Source organism: Grampus griseus, assembly GCF_964374135.1.
Source record: "Grampus griseus genome assembly, chromosome: 20".
Classification (NCBI taxonomy): Eukaryota; Metazoa; Chordata; class Mammalia; order Artiodactyla; family Delphinidae; genus Grampus; species Grampus griseus.
In genome coordinates this window covers 22,130,538-22,157,318 of record NC_139014.1, presented here as the reverse complement: position 1 = coordinate 22,157,318, position 26,781 = coordinate 22,130,538, and the positions used below count along the sequence as shown (strand labels likewise).

The 26,781-nt window shown below is 55.4% G+C and overlaps 1 protein-coding gene across 1 annotated transcript; it reads right to left on the bottom strand.

Annotated features, from left to right (window-relative positions):
• Nucleotides 1–596: 596 nt before the first annotated feature.
• On the bottom strand, nt 597–10,423 carry TBX21 (T-box transcription factor 21; the record flags this gene model as incomplete). Its single annotated transcript, XM_082679873.1, has 6 exons — nt 597–1,215; nt 1,453–1,514; nt 1,669–1,827; nt 2,429–2,550; nt 2,934–3,088; nt 9,933–10,423. The coding sequence occupies 6 exons, from the start codon at nt 10,421–10,423 to the stop codon at nt 597–599; spliced, it is 1,608 nt and encodes a 535-aa protein (XP_082535999.1).
• Nucleotides 10,424–26,781: the final 16,358 nt, after the last annotated feature.

The window sequence follows — 26,781 nt, the reverse complement described above, 5'->3', positions numbered from 1 at the left end:
GCATAATCCCCCCCTTTCCAGCCCCTTCCTTGGGATCCCCACTGCCTCTAAGAGGGTGCGGCCCAAGCCAGCTGCCCAGAGTCATTGGGTCCTCTCCCCTGACTGTGGCTGGCTGGCTGTTATAAAATTCATGTGTCTTTATTTCCAGATCAGGGATTAACACACACACACAAATGTTGAAAGTTACTCTGCAGAGGAAGAGATCTGAGTTTCCAGTCTGGCTGTCCCACCTAATCCTGACCCCCCACTCCCACCCCTACACCCCGCAGAAGGGAGGAAGCTCCTTTGTGTCCCAGACCTTCCATTGTCTGTTTTCTGTTCTCCAGCTGGGAACCCACAACCAGAAGCAGCACCAGGTTAATGAGTGTAGTTGGGACAGAGGAAGGGGCAGAGAACACTCCTCGCAGGTTTCATTGTGGGCCAGGAGGCAGCAAGTGAACCCCAGAATCCTTCTTGGACCCCTCTTCCTCAACCAGCTACAGAAGGAGATGGGACAGAGGGAGCTGGGGACGGCTCAGTCCTGGGTCTGTGGGCTACGTTAGCTGGTGTCACATACCTGATGACACTCTTTCTGCTCCTTTCACCATGTCAACTGCTCAATTGGGAAAATAGTTATAAAACTGGCCTTCAGTTTCTTTATCAAAAGGAGAAGGGGCCCCCGCAGGGGAGGAGCTATCGCCACTAGAAGGATAGGGGGACACACGCCTCCTCTTAGAGTCTCCTTCACCCAGTCCCGAGTCGCTGGACTCTGGCCGGATGGGCGTGATCTCAGTCCACAAGGACGGGGAGCCCTGGTCTTCTGGCCCCCGCCCCTCTGAGGCTCCAGGGCCAGGTTCCATGGGCAGAGTTCGTGTGGAGCGGAACCAGCTGGTTGGGCCCATCTTGGGAGGGTACTGGGGGGTCACAGGCCAGCCAGCTCCAGGCGCCAGGACCTCCTGGCTTCGGTAGTAGGACATAGCGGACCCAGAGGCAGAGGGCAGGAATGAAGGCTTCATGCTGACAGCTCGAAACTCGGCCTCGTAGCTGTGGTCCCGAGGGGCCCCCAGCCAGTAAGGCTGGGGAACCACATCCTTGGCCTGGCTGGGAAGGTTGGGGTAGAAACAGCTGGGAACGGGATACTGGTTGGGGAGCAGAGGAGAGTAGTGGTCTCCCCCAAGCAACTGACAGTTGGGTCCAGGTGGGGAGAGGACACTGGTGTCAACAGATGCATACATGCTAAAAAAAAAAACAGGAAGCAAAAGACAGGGGTCACGAACGGAACTGGTCACTTAGGAGCCTGCCTGTCTCACGTCCCTCCCCAGACCCTCTTTCCTGACTTGCCTGCCACCCTCCAGTACCCAGCCCACACTTCCCCACCGCAGAGGCAGAGAGGGGACGTGCTGAGCACTCATCTGGTCTCAGAGGGACAAGAGGAGGCCTCCGCAAACATGAGATGAACCCAGTGGCACTTACGACTCAAAGTTCTCCCGGAATCCTTTGGCAAAAGGGTTATTATCAATTTTCAGCTGAGTAATCTAGAGAGAAGTGAAACAGAGTCACCTGAGTCCTGAGTCTGAGGCCGGGGAACTTCCAAAATCGCTCCCAGGAAGACTGGGGGCTCCACTCTCCCCCTCGTCGTCCCCCCGCCCCGCCACAGGCTCAGCCCACCCTCGCCCAGGGAGCCCTCACCTCGGCGTTCTGGTAGGCGGTCACGGCGATGAACTGGGTTTCTTGGAAAGTAAAGATGTGTGTGTTGGGAGCGTTGCAGGCCGCCTCTGGCTCTCCATCGCTGACCTCGACGATGTGCAGCCGGGGCTGGTACTTATGGAGGGACTGGAGCACGATCATCTGAGAGAGGGTAGGACGGCCGTGAGGGTGGGAGGAGGCAGTTCAAAGGAACCCTCTCCCAGCCCCACCTATGGCCAGCCCCACGGCCAAGCTAGAAAGGACCCTGAGGTCCTCGTGCCCATTCCTCTGCCCTGCCACCACATAACTTCTCCCAGGCTTCCAACCCCAGTCCCTTGCCTCTTCAGGGCACTAATTCTATTCTCTTGCCCCTTTACCTATCCCCAGATGTCCACTGTGACCAAGGTATTAGCACAAACAGGGCTTTTCAGGGATAAGGGCACTTTTAATAGAATTGCTCAACTCAAAGAAACTTTGCATCCGTTCCCTGGGACCACCGGTACCAACTCTCTACCCAATATGGTACACGAGTGATGGCAGCCCAGGATTCAGTGAAGAAACCCCCTGGCTGGTTTGGTCCGTGTTGGCCCAAATGTGACGCCTGTCTGCCCTGAGATTCAGCTTCCTCCCAAGGTGGGTGGAAAAGAACCAGAGTCAGAGAGGGAGAAAAGTCGCTCTTCCAGAACAGAAGCAGCCTGCAGGACCCGCTGCGACCTCGGGGACAGGGAGGGGTGCGGGGCTATCCCATGGGGAGGAGTCCCACCTGGGTCACATTGTTGGAGGCCCCTTTGTTGTTCGTGAGCTTTAGTTTCCCGAATGAAACTTCCTGGCGCATCCAGTGGGCTCCAGTGTTGGGAGAATCTGGGTGGACGTACAGGCGGTTCCCTGTGGACAGTTAATCTCTTTGGCATGCAGCCCTTGGGACCAGACCCCTGGTGACGTGGGGCTTCTTTGCCTGTTCTGAGGGGAATGGCAAGAAGGATGCAGGGGGAGGACAGACGGGGCAGGACAGGGGGAGCTGTGGGCAGAGGACTGAGCCGAAGACAGGCTAGAGCAAAGTAGAAGAGATGACGAACAGAACGGAGTGAGAAGTGGGAGGGGATGGGGATGGGTGGAGTGGGGTGGGGTGGGATGGGATGGGAGGGATGGAACAGAGAATGAAATCCTAGGAGTCAGGGCCAGGGGCTTGGGGGTTCCTCTTGGATCCACCAGGGGGCGCCCAGTATTAGACAAAAAGCATGCCCCCCAGTTCCCAAGGAGGCGCGTACCTGGCATGTTGCCCCCAGCCTTTCCACACGGCACCCACTTGCCGCTCTGATACCGCCAGTGATGCTGGTCCACCAAGACCACGTCCACAAATATCCGGTAATGGCTGGTGGGCTCCAGCCCAGCCACAGTAAATGAGAGGAATGGGAACATCCGCCTGGGGAGAACAGAGAGACCCATCAATACCCATCAGCCCCCAGCCCCCGGACAGCCGTGCCCTGCGCAAAGGCTGTCCGTCGCTGGTGTGCTGGAGCCGGCTCCCAGGCCTCACCAGAGCCAGCTGGAGAAGTCCAGGAAGTCTGCCAGCCAGTTGTTAAACAGCCACGATTAAAAATTAAATCACATAAATTTACAATTAAATATATTACATTACAAGCCAAGGTAATAAATACTCAAAAAAAATCACTTCTCAGTTCTTTTTACTCCAGTTTACTATTATCTCTGCTCTTGAGATCGTTTGCATCTATTGTACCTGTCCGGTGGAGATACCAGGTTACGTGCACTACCACACGTGTCTTCCCAACTCCGCATTCAGGGATATCACATGGGCAGCTTACGAGCAGCCATTAGAGGGGTATTTACCACGGAAATCAGCAAACACTATGAATCGGGACTTTTAAAAATGTTTTTCTTTCAGAGGGTCAGTTGCTAGACATTAGCTGCAAGCCTTAGCGTGCTCCCTAGAGGGGGAGCAAAGCCACAGGCCAGCCCCACACAAGCAGTTCCTAGTAGGTCCTCATCTCTCAGTTCCCTGAACCCTGGTCTGGCCTTAGTCTGTCATCCATCCTCTCCATCATGGCTCTCACGGTGCTAACATGCACCTAGCTCCAGAGCACCCATCCACAGGCTCTCCCTGCCCCATCCTCCTGGGCCTGATGTCTGTAGCACAGCCTGCTCCAGGGTCTTCAGAGAAGTAACTGAAGTTCTAGCTGGAGCTTCCCATCCACCTGGAAGAGGGACTCTATTGAGCACAGTCCTCATGTTCAAAGTCCTGGTTCCCAGGAAAAGTGGAGGAAGTTGGATTTGGGATGCTGTGCTATTGTGCTGAGCAATAGATTCAGAGGAAGAAGCACTACCATCCCACAATCATCTCCACCACCTCCACCATCACCACCACCACTAAAACCATCATGTCTACTATCACTACCCCCAACACCACATCACTACAATCAACACCTCCACCTTCACCACCATTACTATAACCAACACCACGGCCATTACTGCCATCACTACAACTAACACCTCCACCATCACTACCCCCCCAACCACCACAACCACCACTCTCCCCATCACCACCATCACTACCCCCACCCCCGCCACCACCACTACAACCACCACCAGGCTATCACCACCACCACTACAACCAACACCTCCACCATCACTACCCCCTCACCACCACTACAACCACCACCAGCCCATCACCACCATCACTACAACCAGCACCTCCACCATCACTATCCCCACCACCACCACCACCACTACAACCACCACCAGCCCATCACCACCACCACTACAACCACCACCAGCCCATCACCACCACCACTACAACCAACACCAGCCCATCACCACCATCACTACAACCAGCACATCTATGGCTTAGTCTTTCTCTTCTAACCCAAGCAGGAAGAGCAGAGTTTCTAAGCTGGCAGAGTCAAATCCTCATCAGAATTACTTTTCATTCCCACACACTTCTCCCTTCCCCTACAAGAAGCCCTGCAGGTTGGGAAGAAAGGCACTGGTTCATGAGTGAGGAAACCTGGGGGAGGGAGAGTTCTAGGGGCCTAGGAGCACTTTTTTTTTTTTTCGGTACACGGGCCTCTCACTGTTGTGGCCTCTCCCGTTGCGGAGCACAGGCTCCGGACGCGCAGGCTCAGTGGCCATGGCTCATGGGCCCAGCCGCTCCGCGGCATGTGGGATCTTCCCGGACCGGGGCACGAACCCGTGTCCCCTGCATCAGCAGGCGGACTCTCAACCACTGCACCACCAGGGAAGCCCCCTTAGGAGCACTTTGGGGTGGATTCTAGTCCCCAGAGGGTCCCAGATCAACATCGCTAATAACCTTGGAAAGATCTCCCGGGAGGGTACTGTCACATTCCTGTCTTCCCCAGACTCTCCTGGGCTGAGAAAAAGAGACTTAGTGGCCCTATGGCCTTGGATAAGTTAATTCCCAAGCCAAACCTCACTTTCTTCACTCGTAAATGGAGATAATAACTCCTGTCCATCTTTCCTCTGAGAGCTGTTAAGGAGTTTGAAGGATGTGAAACTCAGCTCACCGTCTCTCCCATCCCACCCCCATCCCACCTTCTCCCAGGCCCAGAACTATCAAAGCCCTCTGGCCTGGCTGAAGAGCCCCAAGCAAGAGTCCAGAGTTCCGGTCTGAGGCCCTCGGTCCCAGGAGCTCGGTATGCCAGTCAACTGGAGGAGTCAAAGGTTAGGGATGAGACTGAGCAATCTAGGGTGGGAGAATACTTTCAACCCGTTTCTACCACCAGCTCATTCTACAACAGTGGTCAGGTCATTCATGTGTCCTATATGGTAACCAGTTCCTATCTAAACATGTAGTAATAGAGAGAAGGGAACATATTAATTCAAGTGCCACTGCTTATGCAGCAGCCAGTTCACTGAACCAGTCCTTTGAGATATAAGATGTTATTTCCAATTTATACTTGAAGAAAATGACGCTCAGAGAGGTTTGGCGACGGTTCCACGGCGGGAGAGCAGAAATGGGGTCTCCTGATGGCAGAGCGCATGCTACCGCCTCCATCACCCCATCCTGCTTATCGCTGGTAGAGTGAAAGGCAGGAGACACAGGAAGACTGTGGGGAAGAGGGAGAGGAGAAGGGAGGTCTCAACTTCACCCTAAAAGTCTAGAATCACCACCAGCTGGGATCCCAAAATAGCCTCTGATTTACACGACACTTTGCTGGGAAGGAACCAGGAGTGAAGATGGGTCTGGTGCCAAACTGAGCCCCTAGGAAAGACCGCTCACCACTCACTCAGCCCTCAGAGCACAGGGTTCAAGACCCCAAGTTCCTCTGCTGTTTCTAAGGACCATCCAGTCTGAAATGATTCACAAAGTCATCATATCCCGTCCCCATCCTGTACGCCTCTGACAGTGCTCCAACTCACCATCGTTAAGTACAAATTAAAACATGGTTTTCATCAGTCATGTTGGCAAAATGTTTCAAAATTGACAATATCTAATGCTGATGAACCTGTGGGATAATGGGTCCTCTCGGCCACTATTGGTGGGGGTGTAAATCGGTACCACCTTTGAGGAGGGTATTCTGGCAACGCCTTGTACCGATCCAAACGCAAAAAGCCCTCAGGCGTCAAGGGATCGCCTCTTCCCACCAACCCCGGACCCACTGAATAGATAGACAGCCACCAGCAAACGGCAGAAGAGAGAGCAAAGCCATTTTCACCTGCTCCAGAAGAAATAAAGCCAGTCAGCCCAAATTAAAGCAGGCTTAAAGCTAAAAAAAATAAAATAAAATAAAAATCTAAAAAGTTCTTGGAGTTGGAAGGTAGAGAAGAGAAAACCAAAAGGGCCGAGGCCGGTGATCGAGGATGGTACGGGACTGAAATTGTTTTATCAAGCCCTAACTTCGCACACACATACACAAATACAAACTGAGCTGCTTAACAACAGAGTCATCTTAATTATAATAATCAACTAATTACACCCAGAAAAGTGGGGATTGCCGGCAATTACTGCACACCCACACACCCACACACGAGACAGCCGCCTCTCTCTTCCTCTACTGAGAAAGTCTACCGTCGACTATCATACACCGGCCGACTTGGGCGCAGCACACAGACTGCCTCCCAGAAACGACACGAGGCCGGGCAACATGAGGGGGTCTATCAGGCCATGAACGTCCACAAACACACAAACTTGAACTCTCAGGCTTCCAGCTGGCCAGTCCATCTTCTTGTCCTCCGTTTCCCCTCCCAGCCCCATCTGAGCTGCCTGGATCAGTCTCTGGGCCCTGGAATCACCCCCTGCTCCCCAACCCATTCTTGCCCATGGAGGAGGGCATCACTGTGTGCACACTGAGGAATGGGTCTAGGGTGGGTGGAAGAGGGAGGATCTGGGAGGGAGTGAGTCAGCCCAAGGCGAAAGGCTACGGGGCTGTGGGTGGGCCTGGGCTGGAAGGATTTTTCAAAAAGGAAGAAAGCCGTGGGTGATGTGGTGGTGACTGGTGGGTCACTGGAAACCATGGAAGGACAGGCCAGCCCACCAAAGCAGGAGGACAGAATGGGAGCTGTTCTCTGAGCCCAAGTCTTCCTTTTCAGAAGCCAGTAGCAGAAGGAAATGGCCGCCGACTTCCCAGATCACTGGAGCCCAAGCTCACAGTCAGGGGTGCTGAATCGGGGGCGGTGTGTCCTCCGTCCTCTCCACCCCGCCATGGGGCCCCCAAGGCCTGATCCAAGAGGAGGCCTCAGAGGAAGTGGTGAGGGGCCACCGCCCGCTTCCAACGGCCCCACAGCCCGCAGTGTCCGAAGCAGTCCATTAGGATGGATTGAAAGTGTGAGGATTGTAAAACATGCGCGTGTGCGCACACACAAAACAATCAGGGAAATCTGACGATATTTACGAGTTTCTTTTCAGGTTTGCTAATGGCATTGTGTTTATTTTTAAAAAGCCATTTTTAGAGGCGCGCGGAGAACTACTTAAGGATAAAGTCATACAGTGTCTAGGATTTACTTACTAATTACTTACACTATCGCTAATATAGTTTCAGACCACAAGTTAAGTGAGCGAGGATAAAGCAGAAACAAGATTGGACCAGTACTGACAGCTACTGAAGCTGGATAATGGGTAGATGGAGACCCGTTACGTGTTTCTCTTCACTTTTGTATATATTGGAATTTTTCATAATAAAGGAAATTAAGTGTGTGGATCTAAAAGAGAGACAACAAAACTTGTCCAGAGAGGATTATTCAGCAGGAAAATGAAGGAAAGAAGGAGGCTGTAGGCGTAAAGGAGGCAACCAGTACAGAAAGACGCATCCGCCTAAGACCCCCAGCTAGCCCTTCACCCCCAGAGCCCTGAGGTTCTGCTGAAGTTCCATCTACCTCATCCCTCAAGACTGGAGGGGCTGGGGCCTGGCTGCAAGGCTGTGGGGAGACCCCCACCAGGCCCCAGGGTGGGAAGGCTTCCTGACCACTCAACAGAGTTCAGGCCTGAGCCTGAGTTCAGGTCTGCCGTGTAACCCAGTGAAAGCCACCAGCTCCCCTGGGCCTCAGTGCCCTCAGCTGTAAATGGGGAGGCCGCTTGGCCTACCTAGCACACAGTGAAATAATGGAAGTGAAAGCACTCTGAATGCATCAAGGCCTTCGGACAGTGTGGGTGGCTGTTTTTACTCCTGGTCGTGGGGCACCAGAGAAAGAAACCCAGGTACATAACTTCTGCATGCTGGTGCCAGTTCTGCCAGCGATGAATGTGCTGTGTAACCTCAGAAAAGTCTCTTACTGTCTCTGGGTCCATTTCCCTCTCTGTCCAGGGAGAAGATGGGACAGGATCTTCTGGGTCTCCTCCAATTCAGACACGATAGAAGCCTAGGCTATGCCTGGGTGCACCCAGACAGGGACTAGGGCTGGGGGAGCAGAGAGCAATTATCAGAAGGCCTAGAAGATGAAGGCCGTGCCGTGAAAGAAAATGCCAACTCTCTCGGGTTCATCGCCGAGAAAGAGGAACAGTTCAGCAACTTGAAGCCAGTTGTGGTTGGTGGACAGGTCCCTCAATCCCAAGCCACCCCAAAGAAATCATCCATCCAGCAATGCCCAGATTGAATGCCAACCCTCGGGCCCAGCATGGCCTCTCCCTTCTCCCTCCCCAAGCCCAACCCTTGGTATCTGCTCTTCAACACCTCCCAGGTCCACTGATGACATAGCCCCTCCACACAGAGGCCCTCGCTGGTCCCCTGCCCATATGGGCCCCCACCGGGAAGGGTGGGTGCACACTCACACACCAGGCACAGGCAGGGCCCACTCAGAGTGTTGCTTACTAAACAAATACCACACAAGTTGCAAGTTTCTCTTTCTTTCCCCTTGTAGGAGACTCTCTCCGGAAGCAGCACCCTTGGCCCCAAACCCTACCCCGCATGCACGGAGCTCAGGGGACCCTGAACCATGGAACCATGGGTTCCCAAGGATGGACTGGTGAGTATCTGGATAAAGGTGGGGCAGGCTTTCAGGGACAAGCCTTGAAGAGTACAAGGTGTGGGACTGGCTGCCAGCTGGGACCCATGGGTTAGCTTCACCTGCTCAGGCCCATGGACATCTGTGCCCTCGGGAAGGGGACTGTGTCTGGAAGGAATCTATGCCCCCTCCCACTTTACCACCACCCCCCTCCCAACACATGCGCACACCAGACATATGATCTCAAAGTACTACCGGAAAGGAAACTTGGCGACCACTTCTCCATGTCACCAAATCCCAGTTTTACCACACACACACACCCTCCCCCAGAGTTGACCTGTACACAACAGCAGCAAGGGGGCTGGGAGAGGTGGGCACAAGGGGCCCGGGAGATGAGGGCTGGATTGCTGTCCACCCCACTGTAAGGCTCTGCCCTCCGCTCCGTTTCCCCGCACACAGGGGCTAAGAGGCGCCCTGCTCTGTTAGACCCACAGCACACACTCCCCCTGCGCCCTCCGCGCCTCCCACCAGGCAGGGACCGCACCCCAATGCTGGGTGAAACCATAGGCACCCTCCCCCTAAACCAGGACGACGGCTCACGGCGCCCCTCTCCTCTATCTCCCTTTTGAGTTGTGCCTGTTGGTCCTGAGAGTAAACAACCCCCAGAACTTTCCTGTCCGAAACTCAACTCCTCTTTCCTCCCAAAGCCTGAGCCAAAACTGCGAGGGACACAGAGGCTCTAGCAACGTCTAGACAGGAAAAAAAAAAAAGAAAAGAAAAGCGCGTCCCTGTCCGGGCCGGCGGGGCCGAGGAGGCTCCCACAGCTCGGCGCTCCCGGCGCGCGCCTCTCTTACCGCCCCTGCTTGGTGATGATCATCTCCGTCTGGTGCTGATTAAACTTGGACCACAACAGGTGGTTGTTGAGCGCGACTCTCAGCTTCCCGGATACCTCCAGCCCCGCCGGCAGCGCACAGTCCTCGCGCGGGCCCGGGTAGAGTGTGGCGCGCGGGTCCGGGGCGGTGTAGGCATCCCCCGGCTGGTAGCCCTCGGCGCCCGGCGTCGGCGGGAAGGGCTCGCCCGCCCCGGGGAAGCCGGTGGCCTGGTGTCGGGGCGGGTAGGCGTAGGCTCCGAGGAAGCGGCCCGCCGGGGCAGGCACCAGGGCGCCCCCGGCGTAGGGCGCCCCCAGGCTGGCGCCCACGCGACGGTCGGCCGCGTCCTGCGCGCCCGGCTCCGGGTAGAAGTAGCGGTTCTGCGAGTCGGCGCCTGGCGCCCGGCCCTCGTCGCTCGCCGGCATCGGGTCGGTGCCCGTCAGCATGTCTCGGCAGCTTGGCTCCAAGATGCCCATCCGGGGCGGGCTGGCACCTTCCCGCGGCCGTCGAGGACCGGCCCTTCTCCGCGCGGGGGCGGGCGCGGGGGGTCGGCTGGGCGGAGGCTGGCGGGGGTGGGGCGGGGGCGGGGGCCCCACCGGAGCCCGGGTTCGGACGCCTGGGTCCTGCGCCCGCGTTTGGCGGGCGCGCGGCAGCTCCCGGGCTCCGTCTTCAGCGGGCCGCTGTCACTAGCTTCGCGGCGCCTTTGCTGTGGCTTTATGAAGCTCTCTGGGCCTCCCACCCCCACCCCCACCCCCACACCTCGGCCCCGCCCCGCCTCACCCCGCCCCTCGTGGCTAATACTCGGCAAATTCTACGCGGTTGGTGAGGACTGCAGGGCCCCCAACCGTGTAGACCAGCGAGTCCCCGCGCGCTTTGTAGTTCGCATACTTTGCCTTCTGAGAGAGTCAACCCCTCCACCTGAAATGCAGACTGTTTCTCTTCTCTGGACCCTCTGGAAATTCCACCCATTCTTGAAGGCTCAGCTCAAAGGCCCCCTCCTACGGGAAGCCTTCGGTGATGGCCCAGATGGGCTTACTCGCAGGCTCCGAGCCGCTTCGCCCGTGGGCATGTGACGAATGTTCACTGATGCTCACTCTGTGCCCAGGCTCCGTGCTGAGTGGCCTTGTGTGAAGTGTTTGCATTCTTTCTCTTTGCCAGAGACCCAAGTGGACTGTGTCCAATGCATCTTGTTCCTTCAGCCCCAGGGCAGACCTAGGACCTGGTGGGCAGCAAGAAGAGTTCCTTCAAACGAATTGCATCGCAACAGCTGAGGGTTTGCAGGGTCCTGGGCTGGTCCAGGCCCACAAAAGCTCCACCACCGGGGCCTGGCAGCCATGCGCACTGGAAGTAGCACTGGGCTGCCAGTGCTCAGAGTCCCAGCACTGGCTCTTCCCCTCACTCAGGTATATGTGACCTGGGCAAGTCACTTCCCTTGCCTGAAAGTCAGCCTCAAGTGTCTCAAGTCCCCTAGGCTAGAGAAAACAAACTGATGTACTTTTCAGAGGGGCTATGAGCCTTACATGAGAGGGCACAGCTGGGCAGCACTTCCCAGTCTATTGTTATACCTGGATGGAAAAGCCAGATTGAACAGATTCAGATTTGAACAGATTCAGAGCCGGCTGACAGGAAGGAAAACCACCACATGTTCTGAAGGGCCGCCTTGGTGATAGGACTACGGGAGCTTTTCTTTCTCTATTTTCCTTTTCTGCTGACTAATGTAGTTATATTCCTTTTATCATGAAAACAATCCTTTTCCCCCCAGGTTGAAAATATCATCATTGGGAGTTTTCCTGTGTATAAAGATAAAACATACTCATGTAGAAAATTTCAGCAGTAGAAAAAAGTAAAAATAGGACTGTATAAATCATGCCAAATTCTACCCCCCAGAGGCAAACAGGATTAAGAGTTCGGTGAACACGCTTCCAGACATCACTCCTTGCACACACCCCCTCTGTCTTTTGCACATGCGCACACACACACACCATATATATATGTGTGCGTGTATATATATATATATATATATATATATATATATATATAATTTTGTATAAACACCACACGTGCTGCTTTGTAATATATTTTTTTCACTCAACAAGATGTCGTGGAATTTTTTGCATGTCAATATATAGATAAATCTTTACATTTGTAAGAGTGTTTTGAGAAATACTTTAACATTTTCACCATGTTAAAAGTTAACCTCTTCTCTCCCCCCTTTCACCCCAGCCCTCCTCAATTCTCCCCTGGGGGCTGGCCCCATCTCTGCATCCTTGCCGCAGTCCAACAGGGCTTCACCCTTAGGGGCCCATGGGGACTCTCTGCTCCCACCTAGAGCTGAACCGAGAGGCAGGTTGGCAGGTGAAGGCAAAGCTGGACACCCCAGGAGGCAGGCACGACCCAGGGAGGGAGAAGAGAGAATCAGTGCATCCCCTGAGCACGGAGGCCAGCACACAACAGCACCAGAGCCGGGGACTGGCCTCCTCCTGGCCCTTTACCTGCCATTCCCCATTCTTACGGAAGGGGGATGTTTCTGCCTGCTCTTGCAACCGAGCAGCATTGCTTGAAAGAGGGGGTAACCTTGGGACCCTTGGCTACTTTTGGGGAAACGTGAAAGATTTTAGTAAGTCTTCCCTGAATGACTGATTTCCCCAGGAGACATGAGACTGTTGAATGCTGACATCTCTTTTGGGAGACATTTTCGCTAAGTGCTTGGCTCTGGAGGGCCGAGCGGAGCCTTGTTCCTCCCTCTATCTCCCCACTCCTCTTCTCCATGCTAATCCTCATGTCAAGGGATCCATCCCCCTACCTCTGAAGAGAAGGACCTGAGCTCCTACCCAGCTTTTGGGGCAGGAGGGATTATGAATCTTGGAATCAGGTGGACCTGGGGACTTGTCCCTGGGGGAAGAGGGTGGCTGGGGGCAGTCTTTCGTAACTTGATGGGCTGTTAGAGGGTCTTACAGCCTGGCTCATCAACCCCAGATTCCTCACCCACTCCCTCCAATTCCTTCCACCCAAAAAAGAGAGGACTTGTGAAAAGCGGGGGCTGAGTGGCCCTGGTGTCACCAGTGCCAGCCCTGCCCCTCTGCCAACTTGGGTGAGAAGAAGAACTCTGGCAGTGACACCTCCTCCTCCTGTTGCCACCTCACCCGCTTCCCAGGCCCCAGGGCTGGAGAGGTGGGGAAGGTGGAGAAGGCTGTGACGAGGCCCCCTGGGATCCCCTCACTTCCCATCGCTGCCCTTCCCCCCTACCTCATGGATCGACCCACTGAGCATCGAGAAAGCTGGCCTTGGTGAGGCAGAAGCAAAGATACGCAAGCTGTGTGTCCAGGATGGGAGAGACACCGATTTCAGCAGACCTCAAATATTACGAGACAGGCTGGATGGTAAATATGGGAAGACGAACGACTTACCAAACTCTCATATCCCATTCGTAGCAGAACCAGAGCTGCAATCCCAGTCTCTTGACTCCTGATCCAGCACTCTTCCCACAACAGTGTTTGCCTTCCCATTTTGAGGGAGAACAATCGTAATAAATGAAAAGTCATATGATCACATCAGAAAAGGTTTGGAAAACAGAAAAGAAAATTGCCCCCCTCCACCAGCCTGGACAGCGATTTTCTTCACCCTGTTGTCCTCTGCCTGTATCCAAGGCTTCTTTTCAAGCCATTTCTTATCAAGACTCAAATTGAGCTTGGCTCACCTGATGCCACACAGCACCTGCCGCACCTGTGGGTCGCAGATGGTGCCAGGAAGCTGTTACAATGTGGATTCCTGGGATGGGCCTCTAGAGATTCTGATTCCCAGGCCTATGGCGGGTTCCCCCAGAATCTGTATGTTGAAGGACTCCAGGTGATTCTGGGCCCCACAGAGTCCATGTATCCCACTCTCAGGCCCCCTCCCACTTTGCTATTTCACCTCCAAGTTATGTCCCAGCCTGGGAGCCTGTGCCCTGACCCTGCTTGCTGTGTGCTCCTCGGCGCCTGGAAGACTGTGTAATGACTGAGGACGGCCGCTACAGGCATTGAGAAGATTTTCTTATTGAAGCTCCAGGATCAGTCAATTCCTCACCCCAGAATCTAACAGTCACCTGGGTCCTCTCCTTAAAATGTGTGGGTGCTGAGCCCTCTTGGGACCCGGAAGGCTCTTTTTTTAAAAACATATTTATTGGAGTATAATTGCTTTACAATGTTGTGTTAGTTTCTGATGTATAACAAAGTGAATCAGCTATATGTATACATATATCCCCATATCCATTCCCTCCCGCCCTCCCTATCCCACCCCTCTAGGTGGTCACAAAGCAACGAGCTGATCTCCCCGTGCTATGCAGCTGCTTCCCATTAGCTACTTATTTCAATCTTGAGAAAGAAAAACGGAGTTGGAGGAATCAGTCTCCCTGACTTCAGACTATACTACAAAGCTACAGTAATCAAGACAGTACGGTACTGGAAGGCTCTTGAATGGGCTTATACTGTAAGATGCAGGGAGGACTGAGCAGCCCGTGGAGGAGTTGGGGAGGGGTGGCTATTTGTGGAGACCCAGCACATAAAGACACCAGGGCCAAGGATTTCTGCCCTTCACCCTGCTGGGCACAGCCTGAGAGGCTGTGAGAGGGTAGATGAGTGAAGCGGTGGTGGCGTGTTGGGGATGAAGCAGGACAGGAAAGAGAGAGCACAGTGCGAGGGGCCTGGGCTGAGTTTCTGAATGATTCAGAGATGGAGAGGGACAGGCACCACAAAGTCAGAAACCCAGAGTGTGGCTCAGTGAGAAAATCTCAGGCCAGGAAAAGGGGGATGCAAGAAAGAAGAAAAGAGGGAGATGGGCCAGGGAGAGGTGGAGACACCTGTGGGGACTGGAGGCTGGGTCAGAGGGAAATGGGGTAACAGGCTTGGAACCCCAATTCCAACTGTCTGTGTGGCCTGTTCAAGTATCTTCACAGCTCTGGTTTCCTTGACAGTAAATGGTGCTAACAGACATTCTGCCAGGACAAGCCAGGTCTCAAGTGAGGTGTAAGGTAGTGTAAAGGCTGAGGGGGTCTGCCCCAAGGCAGGAACAGAGCAGAGGCACAGGCTATGCTGAAGTGCCTCCTCTTCCCCTCCTCCAAGCTGCCTGTGGCTTCCCCTTCCTCTCTCTGGCATCCATGTTCCCCACAAAGGGTCCTTCAAATCCAGACTCCAGACTCCACTAAGGGCCTTGGGCCCAAAGAGAACCTCTCTGTTTGTACGACCCCATCTCAGAAAGGACAGCCTTCCCCTCCTGACGCCCATACACCATTCCTGGGGACTGGGATAGGCCAGACCCTGGGGACTCTGGGATCACAGAGATAAATTAGGCTCAGCCTCTGCGCTCAAAGAACTCCTAGCAAGGTGACCTCGGGGTCAGAGTTCTCCCCTCAGGGCACTTGTCCTTCAGATGCAGACTTGAAACACAGCAGCCTGTGCACCTACAACGAATGACACCCACGTGTGCACAAGAGCCCACGCACATGCGCGCGCGTGTGCTCGCGCACACACACACACACACACACACACACACACACACGGCCCACAGAGCGATGCTAGACAAATCCCTGTGATCCAGTTCTTGCAGCCACACCCCTTCTCTTGTCCCACATGCAGCCTCCCTGAGCTCCTTGGGCATCTGCTCTGCTCACCCACACCCGCCCTGAACCCCCTCCGGTTCTGGGCCCAGACTGCCTGTCCTTCAGAGAGCGAGGCCGGAACCATCGGCTTAACAGCCAGAGAGGGCAGAAGGGGAGTGACAAGCACCTGTAGAAGCCCCTCCCCCCATGACAGCTGGAGGAGTTCCAAGTCCCCGGCACCCAGCACCAGGTGGTCAGTGTGGCCTCATCCCAAGGTCAAGGGCTCCGGGTTCTCACCCCCAGGCTGGTTCCCCTTCCCCACCCCCTACACCCTTCAAGGCTGGGCAGCCTTACCCTTTGGCTCCAGGCCATGCCTGGCTCCTGCATTTCAGTCCTCCCTCCATGGGCATCCTATCTCAGATCAGCTTTTCTCTCTTTCTCTAACCACGGTCACCCCAGCCTCAGCTCTTCACACTAGACCCTCACGCCCCCACCCCCCAAAACACACACACACACACACACACACACACACACACACACGTGCGCAGAGCACCCCACCCCCACTGTGTTCCCGGGCTAGGGTCCCTGCCCCCTCCTGAAGGGACCTTAAGATGTTGGGTACTTGAGCAACCTGTAGTCTTGGGGGTATGCCAGGCTATGGGTGGGCAAGCCTGAGCTCCAGGGAGGCCGAGGAGAGACTGTGTCCCTCCCCTTCCTGGGGAATCTCAGCAGACAGGCCCTTAATCTCAGGCAGGAAGCAGGGTCCGGTTACCAGGAGTGGGGGTGGGGGGAATACCCAGGGCTTTGGGTAAAGGGAGCTGGGGTAGGGGGCAGGGAGGAAAAGAAGAGCTGAGTAGTGGGATGCAGGCCAAGGGTTGACCCCTCCACAGGCAGGCTCCTCTCTTCTCCCCATCCTGTGCTCTTGGAGACTGCACAACCCCCTGGCACAGTCAGGCTCCGCCAGGCCAGGCCACCATGGAAGGCCATTCCCCGGGGCCTCTGGGCACAGGGCAGCCAAACAGCCCCTGCCTGGTTCCCTCGCTCTCCAAGGCCCTCGCCTGGCTTCCTGTGAGCTGTATGTATCCGTTTGCCCCGTGACTCTGCCGGTCTCTTAGGGCTCTGAGTCTGTGTTTCTCTGCTGTGTTTGTCTGATTCTGTGTCTCTCAGGGTCCCCGGTGCTTCTGCCTGCCTGGCTGTGAGTATTCTTACACCCACCTCTATCTCTGGGATCTGTAAAATCTTAGCGTGCTTGTCCCGAGTGTAGGTTCCGTGTCAACCTCTCTGTGTCTGTCCATCTGCTTTTCTCTGGGGCTGAGTCTGCAAACGTCTCCATGTCTCTGTCGGTGCCTTGAGCTCTCTCTAGGTCTCAGTGTGCCTGCTGCATGTCTGTCTGTCTGCCTGTCTGTCTGGGACTGGGCCCCCATCTGTGAGTCTGCTCTGGGCCTGTCTCTGGCCTGAGGCCCTTTGGCTTGTGCATCTGGTTAACACTGTGGGGTGGGGACTAGATGGGGCAAACTTATGGAGTGGACCAGGGATGGACCAAAGAGGAAGGGACAAAGGGGACACAGGCGGTAGTGGGGGGGAGGAGATGAAGGGACAAATCCCATTCCTAAACGTTGCCTGAAGCAAGCTGGATAGCCCCAGAAAACCAGGATGAAGCTCTTCCAGGCCAGTGGGCAAGGGAGAGAGGGACATGGCAGGGAACACTTCTGGTCAGGGTCAAGGGTAGAGTTGCACAGAAACTGAAACAGACATCAAATGGGGAGGACCCAGAAGCAAATGGAAATACAGAAAGGGAGCTCTGGGTTCTGACCCTGGCTCCACCACTAGCCCCCCATGACCTTGGGCTAGGGGCTTTCCCTCACTGTGCCTCAGTTTTCCGCTCTGTAAAATGAAACAGTAAGTAGAGACCATCCTCTTGAATTCTGTGAGAGAGCCAAGGGGGCAGCAGACTTCCCTAAACCCAGGGCAGGAGACTGGTTGCCCTCTTCTGTCCCTTGAGAGGTATCCCAAGGTCCCTTCCAGTACCAACATCCTCTGTGTCTGTGATTCAGCTCCCAGCCGGCTTAGAGGGAAGAATGGGGGTTAGATAGCAGGAAGGACTTCCTGCCACACAGCAGGAGGGTGAGGAGGCCCCAGATTCTCCTCCCAGCGGTCCTGGGGCACCTCCATTGGGGCTGGGGGTGTAGGCTCAGCAGCTGGGGAATTAGCCATCGCTCTCAGGCCCTGGGGGAGGGGCCGGCTGGACTGAGAAACCAACGCAAAGTGACAGGGGCAGTTTTGACACGCGGTGAAGCTGACGGGCCCAGGGGGCCAGGGCTTAGGTTTGGTGGGGGGGTGGGGATCCCATCAGATGATTAAAAAGTAGGTCAGAGGGAAGAAGCCGCAGCCAGCATGGGGTCCGTGGTGAGAACGCCATGTAGCTTCCCCAGGGCTGTGGGCCAAGATGGGGTGGGGGAGCTGTGCTAGGAGTGGGGACAGCGAGGCTGCAGGCCCAGAAGCTGGCCCTCTGTCTCCCTCATCCCTATCTCATGGGGCACTTTGGAATTCTACCTGCAGTCCCCCTTCTGGCCTTCCTGCTGTGCCATCTCCTCCTCAAGGGCAGGAAGATGCAGCTCTTCCTCTGTCCAGTCCTACCCCACCCACAATATACATACAAATCCTGTTCCAGAAACACCGGGACTACTGCCCGCCATGGAAACCCTTCTTACCTTCCACCTCAGGTCCCCCTACTGCGAAGGCAGCTTGCCGACTTATCCTACATTTCTTGCCCGTCTGAACAAATTCACCTACCACTGTGTCCTCTTTGTCATCTTGCCAGCTCTGCATCCTGCTTGGGGTCCACTTTGGCCCTCCAGATCGTACTCAGGGCTTCCTTTTCCCTCCTTCCCTCCTTTTCCTCCCTCTCAACTCCATGAAAGGTAACAGTGGCCTGGGAATGGCATAAGGCAGAGAGCAAGGCGGAGTGACGTAGGAGACCCAGGAGCCTGGGGCAGGTTGGTCTCCTGGCACTTCATAGGTGGAGGCTAAGTGATCGCATCCGGATTGTACAGAACTCTGAGACACCTGGTAGTGTTCCCTCCGTTTAAGCAGTTTAGAGCCACCTCCCACCTCATCCACTTAAGGCTAAGAAGTTGTCTTCCCTCAGCCCTTCATACTACAGCTCAATCTCATTTCCTTTTCTGAGATCCCCCAAACCTATGGAGAGATTAACACCCCCAACTTGGGAGTGGAATGGAGGCCCAGGCCCTATACGCTGTGCTCCATTCCTCATGAATCCCAGGCACAGGCAGAAATCAGGCAGACAAGCAGCGTCTGGGCAGAGGGACAGAGCAGGCATTAGCAGTGCCATCTCCTGCTGAGTGGACACCTGGGTCCCAGCCACTGCAACGGAGGGCACCCAAGGCCAGGTAGGCGTGGAAATAGATTGGTTCGGTCTGACCTTGAGTTTAACCCCACTTACCATACCAGACACAGATCCGCTCTGACACACAAGTCTGAGATTTCCCTGGGAGCCTGTTGTCTGCTGCCCACCCCCCTCAGTTACCCAGGAAGTGTCACAAGACGACCTGCCAACCTCTTTCCACCAGAGCCACGGGCAGCTGGCAGCCCCTGGACCCTCATCTCCAGCCACAGGGGTCGTGAAGCCGGTGTGGCTGCCCATAGCCTCCCCACCTCGTGCCTGCCTCTGTTTCTTTCCAGTCACTGGCACCAGAACCTGACATGTTCTGTGGGTTGGGGAGGGATGGCTATGGTTAGGCAAGTTCTTAGCAACTGGACCAGTGGCTGGGGATTGGATACTGGGCCCAGGGTCTTTGCATTTCACAGATACACACATATGCACACTGACCTGGACTCACCACCCAAGGCTCAGGGCCCCAGGAGTGGGCTGTGTACCAGGGTTCTCAGGCTCCCACTACCCTGGACGTATTGCTGAGTCCAGTTTGTACTTTGTCTCATCCCTTGACTCCCAGTGAGTTTGGAAACTGGAAAAACCTGAGTTCTTCCTGGTGCTCCTGCTGCTGCTTAAGGGCACAGAGGATGAGAAAACAGAACACTCCCAGGCAATTCATACCCTTGATTTCATTAGGCTCCACAAGGCCGCAGGTCAGTGGGGCGGGGACCACTGTACCCGTTTTGCAGAGAAGGAAACTGAGGTATAGAGAAGTTAAGTACCTTGTCAAGCTGGTGACCCTGTACTGAACCCTTATGCTTGCACTGTGCCCTTGCCATGACCCTACCTGTAAAGAGGATACTATCCGTTCTTCATTTTACAGATGAGGAAACTGAATAAATAAAGCTCAGAGGGTGGCTTTATTTCCCCAGGCTCTCAGTTATTTTTATCCCCTATCCCTGTCTGCTCACTAAGTATCCTACCCACCCCAGTTCCGGCTCAGAGCCCTTCCCCTCCCCCTGGAGAAAGGCAAGACCTTAAGGCCTCCCCAGGTCACCCCTGGTGTGTGTCCCCTGTACTTTGGGAAGTCATTCCTAGTGTCCTTTTCTGTCTGACGACCCTGCAGAATTGAGCTCCATTACTCAGCAAAACCCATCCCACTTATGGGGCAAAACGCCGGGGTGGGGGGGGGGAGCGGTGGCGGGGGAAGCAGGACTGAGGAACTAAAAGGGGCAGGGACTGGCTCAGACGCACAGCCCAGGCTGCACTGGGCATGGCGGCAGTGGAGGAAAACAGGTCCAGACAGAAGAACCCAGGAGTGCAGGAGTCCTGTTTCCAGGTGTACGGGTGGGGGCAGAGGCATTCCTCACTTTTTTGAACTCCCCACCCCTGAAAACTGGGCCCACTGCCACACATCCGAGCGGTTTGGTGTTTCTGTGTGAGTGGGGAGGGGCTCGGCAGCTCTCAGAAATAGGAGGAGGACGCCACTGGGCATGCTCCCTGCCAGGCAGTGTTGCCTCCCTCTCTCTGCGCACTCCAAGGTTCATCACACCTTCGGCTCTGCCCTTCTGCTAACAGAACCTGCACTCGCTCCCCATCTTGCTTCTCACCTTGGGACCTGTGAGCCAGTGGCCAAGAGGGAACCAGCAGAGCCGGGGCCAGCTGCCCCACCCCTCTCCATGTCAACCCAACTGCCTGTGATTCTGGGGACCCCTGTATGCCCCTGCTGCAGCCTCAGTAGCTCTGGGACAGCAAGTGGGGCTTAAGAGCTCCTGTTCTTGTCTGGGAGGTAGGAAGGGGCTTTCTCTGACAGCTTATGTGGGGAAATCAAGGGCCCCATCCTCTGGCCCGAGACTCTTCTCAAGACTTAAACTCCCTGAAACATACCATCCTTCCTTAACAAACCCAGGGAAGACTTCCAAAAAGATCATCTGAGACACAGTCCTTTCCTTGCCTGGACTGTAAGTTCTTCCTCGAGCCTAACTGTGATCCCCTGCAGAGGGGTGGAAGGGGGCAGAGATGAATCGCAGTTTCTTATAAACCTGGTGGCTTCTTGTTCCCCGACGACAATACAGCGGACGAGCTCTGTGGTTCTGGCTCTGAGTCAGGCCCCGTCGCCCGGGCGTCCCCAGTGCCACCTTGCTCCGCCCCGCCTCAGACTGGAAAATCAGGCTCATGCCTCTGCCCGAGTCAGTGCTTCCCCTGCTTCCCCTCACGATCTCGCTTTCCCCTAAAGGGAGGTATTTCCTCGAAGCTGGGAAAAGTCAAGGGGGCAGAGACCTGGCCAATTACCGGGAGGCGGATAGTGGGCATGGGGCATGGGATGGGGGTGGGGCTACCCCGCCTTCCTGCCCCTCCCCTCCCCTCATTCAGCCCAGCTCCCCAGTCCTGCCCTTCTAGCTCATGTGTGCGCGAGTGCAGGAGCATTGTGTGTGTGTGTGTGTGTGTGTGTGCTTAACACACACGTACGGTTGGTATTAGGGGTGAGCCCCCTAACCCCCAAAGGTGAAAGTGGGGTGGAGGAGGGGAGATGTCATGCCTTTGGTGTGTCTATGAGTGTCACAGGTTTTCTCCCCACATACGTTATTCATATGTTCCTTGTGCATATGTATTCTCCATCCCTCCTGGAATGCTCCGTGTGTGCCCTACTGCTTGCAGCCTGCGGTATTCAACAGAGTCCCTCCCTCTCCTTAAGTGAGAAGCCCCGCCTTGGGCCTTCTCCTCCCCAAAGTTTGGGGAATTCAGGGATCAGTGAGGAGGTAGGCCCATCCCTTCACAGAAAAATGACCCTTCTTCCTCCAACCAGGGGACTCCCAACCCTCAGCTGGTCGGGGCAGGTCACAGGTCAGGTAGACCCTCAACCTTCCCACCTGGTCAAAGGCTCAAAGAGATGTGAACCCCATGAACCCCACTCCCGGACCCTGGATGAGAGCAGGCGAGTGTGGGGAAATTGAATCCCGGGGAGGGGGCAGTTAGAAAAGCCTGAGTCGGCAATCTAGAACTCACGTGCGCCCACCCGCAGCCTGGGGGCGGGGCGGGGAGAACGAGGGAGTGAAACAGGAAGAGAGATGGAGAGACAGAGAACGAAAGCTGGAGAGAGAAACTGAGACGATGGACAGAAAGAGATCAGAGTCAGAAAGAGATTGAAGGGCAGAACTGGGAAGGGAGGGGGCCACTGGGAGCAGAACTGCGGCGGGCGGCGAGGGTGGGGGGGCGGGGGGCGCGGGCAGCAGGGGTCAAGGGAAGGGTTGCCTTTCCCCTTTCTTCACCAGCATCACAGATGCACAAGCGGTCAGCGCTGAGAGAATGCAAGTCTCTCAGGTCAAGAAGGGGAAATCGAGGCTTAGTGATAGAGTCACTTAAAAGGGAAAACCGAGCCGGGGAGAACCCACCCTCCTGCCTCCCAGACCGAGCTCGTTTTCAAAGCCCAGACGGGTTCGGAGGATCAGGCAGCCGGAGGATCAGGCTCAGCTGACACTTCCCACATTTTCTATGGTGGGGCTTGGGGGTGGCAAGGGGGAAGGAGATTGGTCTTGACGTGTATTTGTATGGCAAGCGCACTTCCTCCTTTGAGATGTTACAGATCAATAAAAATAGCAAAACTTTCTAAAGGATGCTCTTACTCCACTTTACATAACATGACATTGAGAGGAGGGGATGCAGCCTTCTCCCTTGGCGCTGGCTACACTGATGCACAGGAAGGAGGAGATAGGAAAAGGGGCCAAGAGTGTTTCAATATCCAGAAGGAAGAAAGCAAGTGTCTCTTTCACCCATGCCACCTCCATCCCAAACTCAGGATCACCTCGATTGTCTCTTCCTGACTCTGGGAAGGATGGAGAGTTAGGCCCTGTCAAACCCCAGACTATCAAACTCTAGGTGACACTGACCGGGGGCTGGGCGTTCACAGTGCAGCCTGGCTTCTCCCATTTGCAGCACCCTGCCTGAAAGACCACCAGCACAATTTGGCCCAGAGAGGGGAGGGGACTGTCTCCAGGTCACGCAGCAATCTGGGAGGGAGGTGCCCGCTGAGGACACTGACCCCAGGCCCAGGCACCAGCTGGGCTGCCAAGCTGATACCCAGGCCCTGCCCGCGGGACCCACCATGCCCAGTCACGCCCTCTGCAGCAGCTCGGCTCCTGGCTCCCTTGAGGACTGGAATTGGAAGAGGCAGATTGAAAGGAGACTCGTTGGAGACCTAAGTGTCCTCATCCTTTCCCCCTCCCTCTCCAAGCTGTTGGGTGAGGTAGCCCAGGAATAATGTTACCCTCCACCTTGGTGACCTCCCAAACCCTTGGGCCCACAGACATGCTGCAATACAGTGCCTGCAGCCTTGCCATCTGGGAGTTCAGATTCCAGCAAAAGCCTCCAAAAGAAACCACTTTTCCATGTCTGCCTCTGATTCCTCTGAAAATTTGGGGGGCTAATAGGAGGGGCTTCCAACCCCCTTAGTCATCCTAGGAAGCCAAGCTGAAGAGCAGTGACTGATATTCACCCAACCACAAGCCAATTTTGTGGTTTCAGTTGTTTTCAGAAGGAGCAGCAATGCAGCAGCAGGAGGCTGTGGGCAGAGGAGTGGGCTGCCTCCTGGACCCCAGCCCCTGCCCGGGGCACTGATGGGGCAGAGTGAGGGCACTCAACTCTGCCCTGGCACGACTCAGCCCAAGCTCAGGAAGGCCCGGAACTGCCCCCACCTCACAGATTCACAGGGAAGAGTTTGTAACAACCAGGAACACCGCTCTCCCCCATCCTCTCCATGTCCCCCCAGCAACTTGACTGGTTAGGTTGGCTGCTTCCTGGATCCAGGGTGAACACTTTTCTTTTCCTTCCTTTTGGTTTCATTTTTTCTTTCCTTTCTTTCATTCCCTTTCCTCTTCCTTCCTTTCACTCTCTCTCCTTTCTTTTTCTTTCTTTCTTTCTTTTTTCCTCCCTTCCTTCCTTTTTCTCTTCCTTCTTCCCTCCCTCTCTCCTCTCTCTCCCTCCCCTCCCCTTTTCCTCTAATATGTGTGTGTGGCAGGAATAATTCAGGAGCCACAGCGAAGAGAACAGAGGCTGCTGGAAGGTCCTCCAGATGAAAACGGGCTGTCAGGCCCCAGATCCAGATGCCCAGGCCTAGCCTCCAGCTCCTTCGGCTACGGCACTCACTGCCCCCAGTCCCCAAACCACATCTGTTCACTTCCCTCGTGAGCTGAGAAGGGATCCGGATTAGCGATAAGGGAGTCGATTTTAGAAGAATCTCAGAAATATAGAATGCCAAAAGGTCAGCACCGAGAGGGAAATTAAAACAACCCAGTCCAGTCCCTTCCCCTTTTTTTCTAATTGAGGAGCAGAATCTCTGAGAAGTGATGCAACATTCTCAGAGCTTGGGTAGGACGAGAGGTCCTCACTCTCAGAACAGGCTCTGAGCACCTCCCGTCACTGCCCTACAAGGTGCAAATTTCTCCCCTTCTCAGCTTTTAATGTTGACCAGACTTCAGGTCCTAATGATCAGGGAGAAGAATCAGGAAACGAGGGGTGGGCCAGGCACAAGGGGGCAGATATAGAGCATCAGCAGCTGGGCACAGAGAGGTTTTGCATTTTTCTGAGAACATGCGGCATCTCCTTGTCCTCCTCCTCCTGGAAGCCTGCCTGAAGTAGCTTTGGGTCTGTCACCCTCCATACCTGGGACAGGAAGTGGGGTCTGGACAGGAGAGGGGTGTGTGGGGTGGAGAAGTTAGGGAAGGGGAGGCACCCCCATGGGGAAAAAGCTGCCTTAATGAGTCACTGCTGCCCAGGGGCAGCCCTCCTGGGGGCTGCCCGTCTGCAGTTAAGGTTTATCATGTGATTTCTACAAAGGATAGTGGAGTGGTGGGCTAGAGCTGGCTTACACCAGCTCGCAAGAGCTGATTATGTGTGTCTCTTCCCAATGCTCAGTGCTATCCTAGTGGCAGCTCAAACTGGAGAGCCTGTTGTTGAACATTTACCAGCACACCACTGGATAACGGGGTCAACTTCAAAGCCAGGAGCATATGCACGTGGGACTTCACGCATGTGTTGGTGTGCACTGTTCCTGGGGTCCACGTGGGGTCACGTGTGAATGAATGGCAGTGCATGCCCATGTCCCTGAGGCACCTGGGACATACTGTGTGGCACTCTGCTCCTGGTTGTTTGAGACTGTGCGTGTGGGCCATGCGTGTTGGGAGGAGTGTGTCTCTGCAGGTGGGTGTCACTGGGAGCCTGATAAGTGAGGAAGGGTGTGTGTGTGTGTGTGTGTGTGTGTGTGTGTGTGTGTGTGTGTGTATACACACAACCGGGACTTTGGAAGGATGTGTGTGTGCTTTGTGCATCTGGGGCTATGTGTGACAGGATGAGTGTGGAGGACCACCGTGGGGAAAAGACCCACATGTGCTCACTGTGGGGGACTAGGGCCACGCCTGAGACCCGACACACACAAATCCCTGAGCTCAGAGACCCCCGTGCCAAGTCCTGTTCAGTCCCTCCTCTGTCCTCAGGCTTAACCACCTGTCAGTCCAGGAGGGAGTGGGATGCCAGGGCACGCAAGGGGCCCTCTGATCCCTCAGGTAAGTTCCTGTGTGTGCTGGGCCCACCATAAAGGCCAGCACCAGGGGGCACTGTCCTCTTCCCTGCCCCTCACCCATGCCTCTCTGGGTGACCTATCTCCTTCACACCATCCCCTGATCCTCCCCCACCTCCCATCCACAGATTGCTTTTGCTGTTGGGGGCTGGGGAATGGGAGAGTTCAGCTCCTGCAACACCCACAAGGCCACGGGCCCCAGGAAGGGGGAGGGATGTGATCATCATTCAATTGGCCCCATCCCCTTACTCACCGTGGGCTGAAAGCCTGGACTGGGCATCCTTCTGGAGCAGGGGGCCCTGGACGGAATAACACGGGCTCCTGCATTCCCCCTGCCCCTCTGCTGATCACCCCCACAGCTCCTCTACCACAGGGAATTTGGCTCCAGTGCCCCCATTTCCCCCGCCAAGAAGTCCTGCAGGCCTCTTGCTCCAGGCACAGGGGAAGGAGCCCGTTCACTGTGGCTGCTTTCCCCTCCTCTCCTTCCCTCCCTGGTCTATAAGGGCCAGAAGAAGAAAAGCGTGACGCTAGGACAGTGGGAGAGGGAATGAGGTGAGACAGGCTTTCTCACCTGTGGTCTTCTAACTCAGATCCCTCACCCATGTCTGGGGTGGGGACATATGTCTTCTGACACCGGCACCCACTCTCATCCTTCCTCCCTGGACCCTTCTGACCCCCGCTGCCTGCACTGGGTCATTCTGCTCATCTGTCTGCCTCTGGCCTGCACTGCCTCAATGGCAGCCCAAACGCCCAGCCTTAGAGAGAGGGAGGGATTCACTGTGGAAAATATGCAGGGAACCAGATCCCTCAGTTCATCTGGGAAATGTGTCCCAGCGTCTTCACAGGAAGTTCTGCCTAAAGTCTAACCTAACATTCCTACTACTGCAGCCGTGCCCAGCACCTTCTTCCCATCTCAGCCAACCTTTGCTCCTTCAGATGAAGCTGAGCTCTCAGGCAGTGAACAGCCAAGCTCCAAAAACGAAAACAAAAGTCTCCCCTCGTCCCCAGTGCTCTCTACACACTCTGCCCGCCCCCTGCCCCAGCTACCACAGAAACCCGCAGGGCATTGGAGCCTTCATCCCAAAATGAGTCAGGGCCCCTCAGAAGGGTTGAGCTGGGGCACAGGAATTTCCCTTCATGCCAAGCAAGGCTCTACTTCACACTGACCTCTGTCCAGCCTCCTTGGCCCAAAGGGGCAAGATGGGCTTCCACCTGGAGGGGCTGGACCTCCTGTGGGTTAACCCAGCTGGCCCCGGAAGCAGCCTCTGCCCTGGTCTCTTTTAACACCAAATTC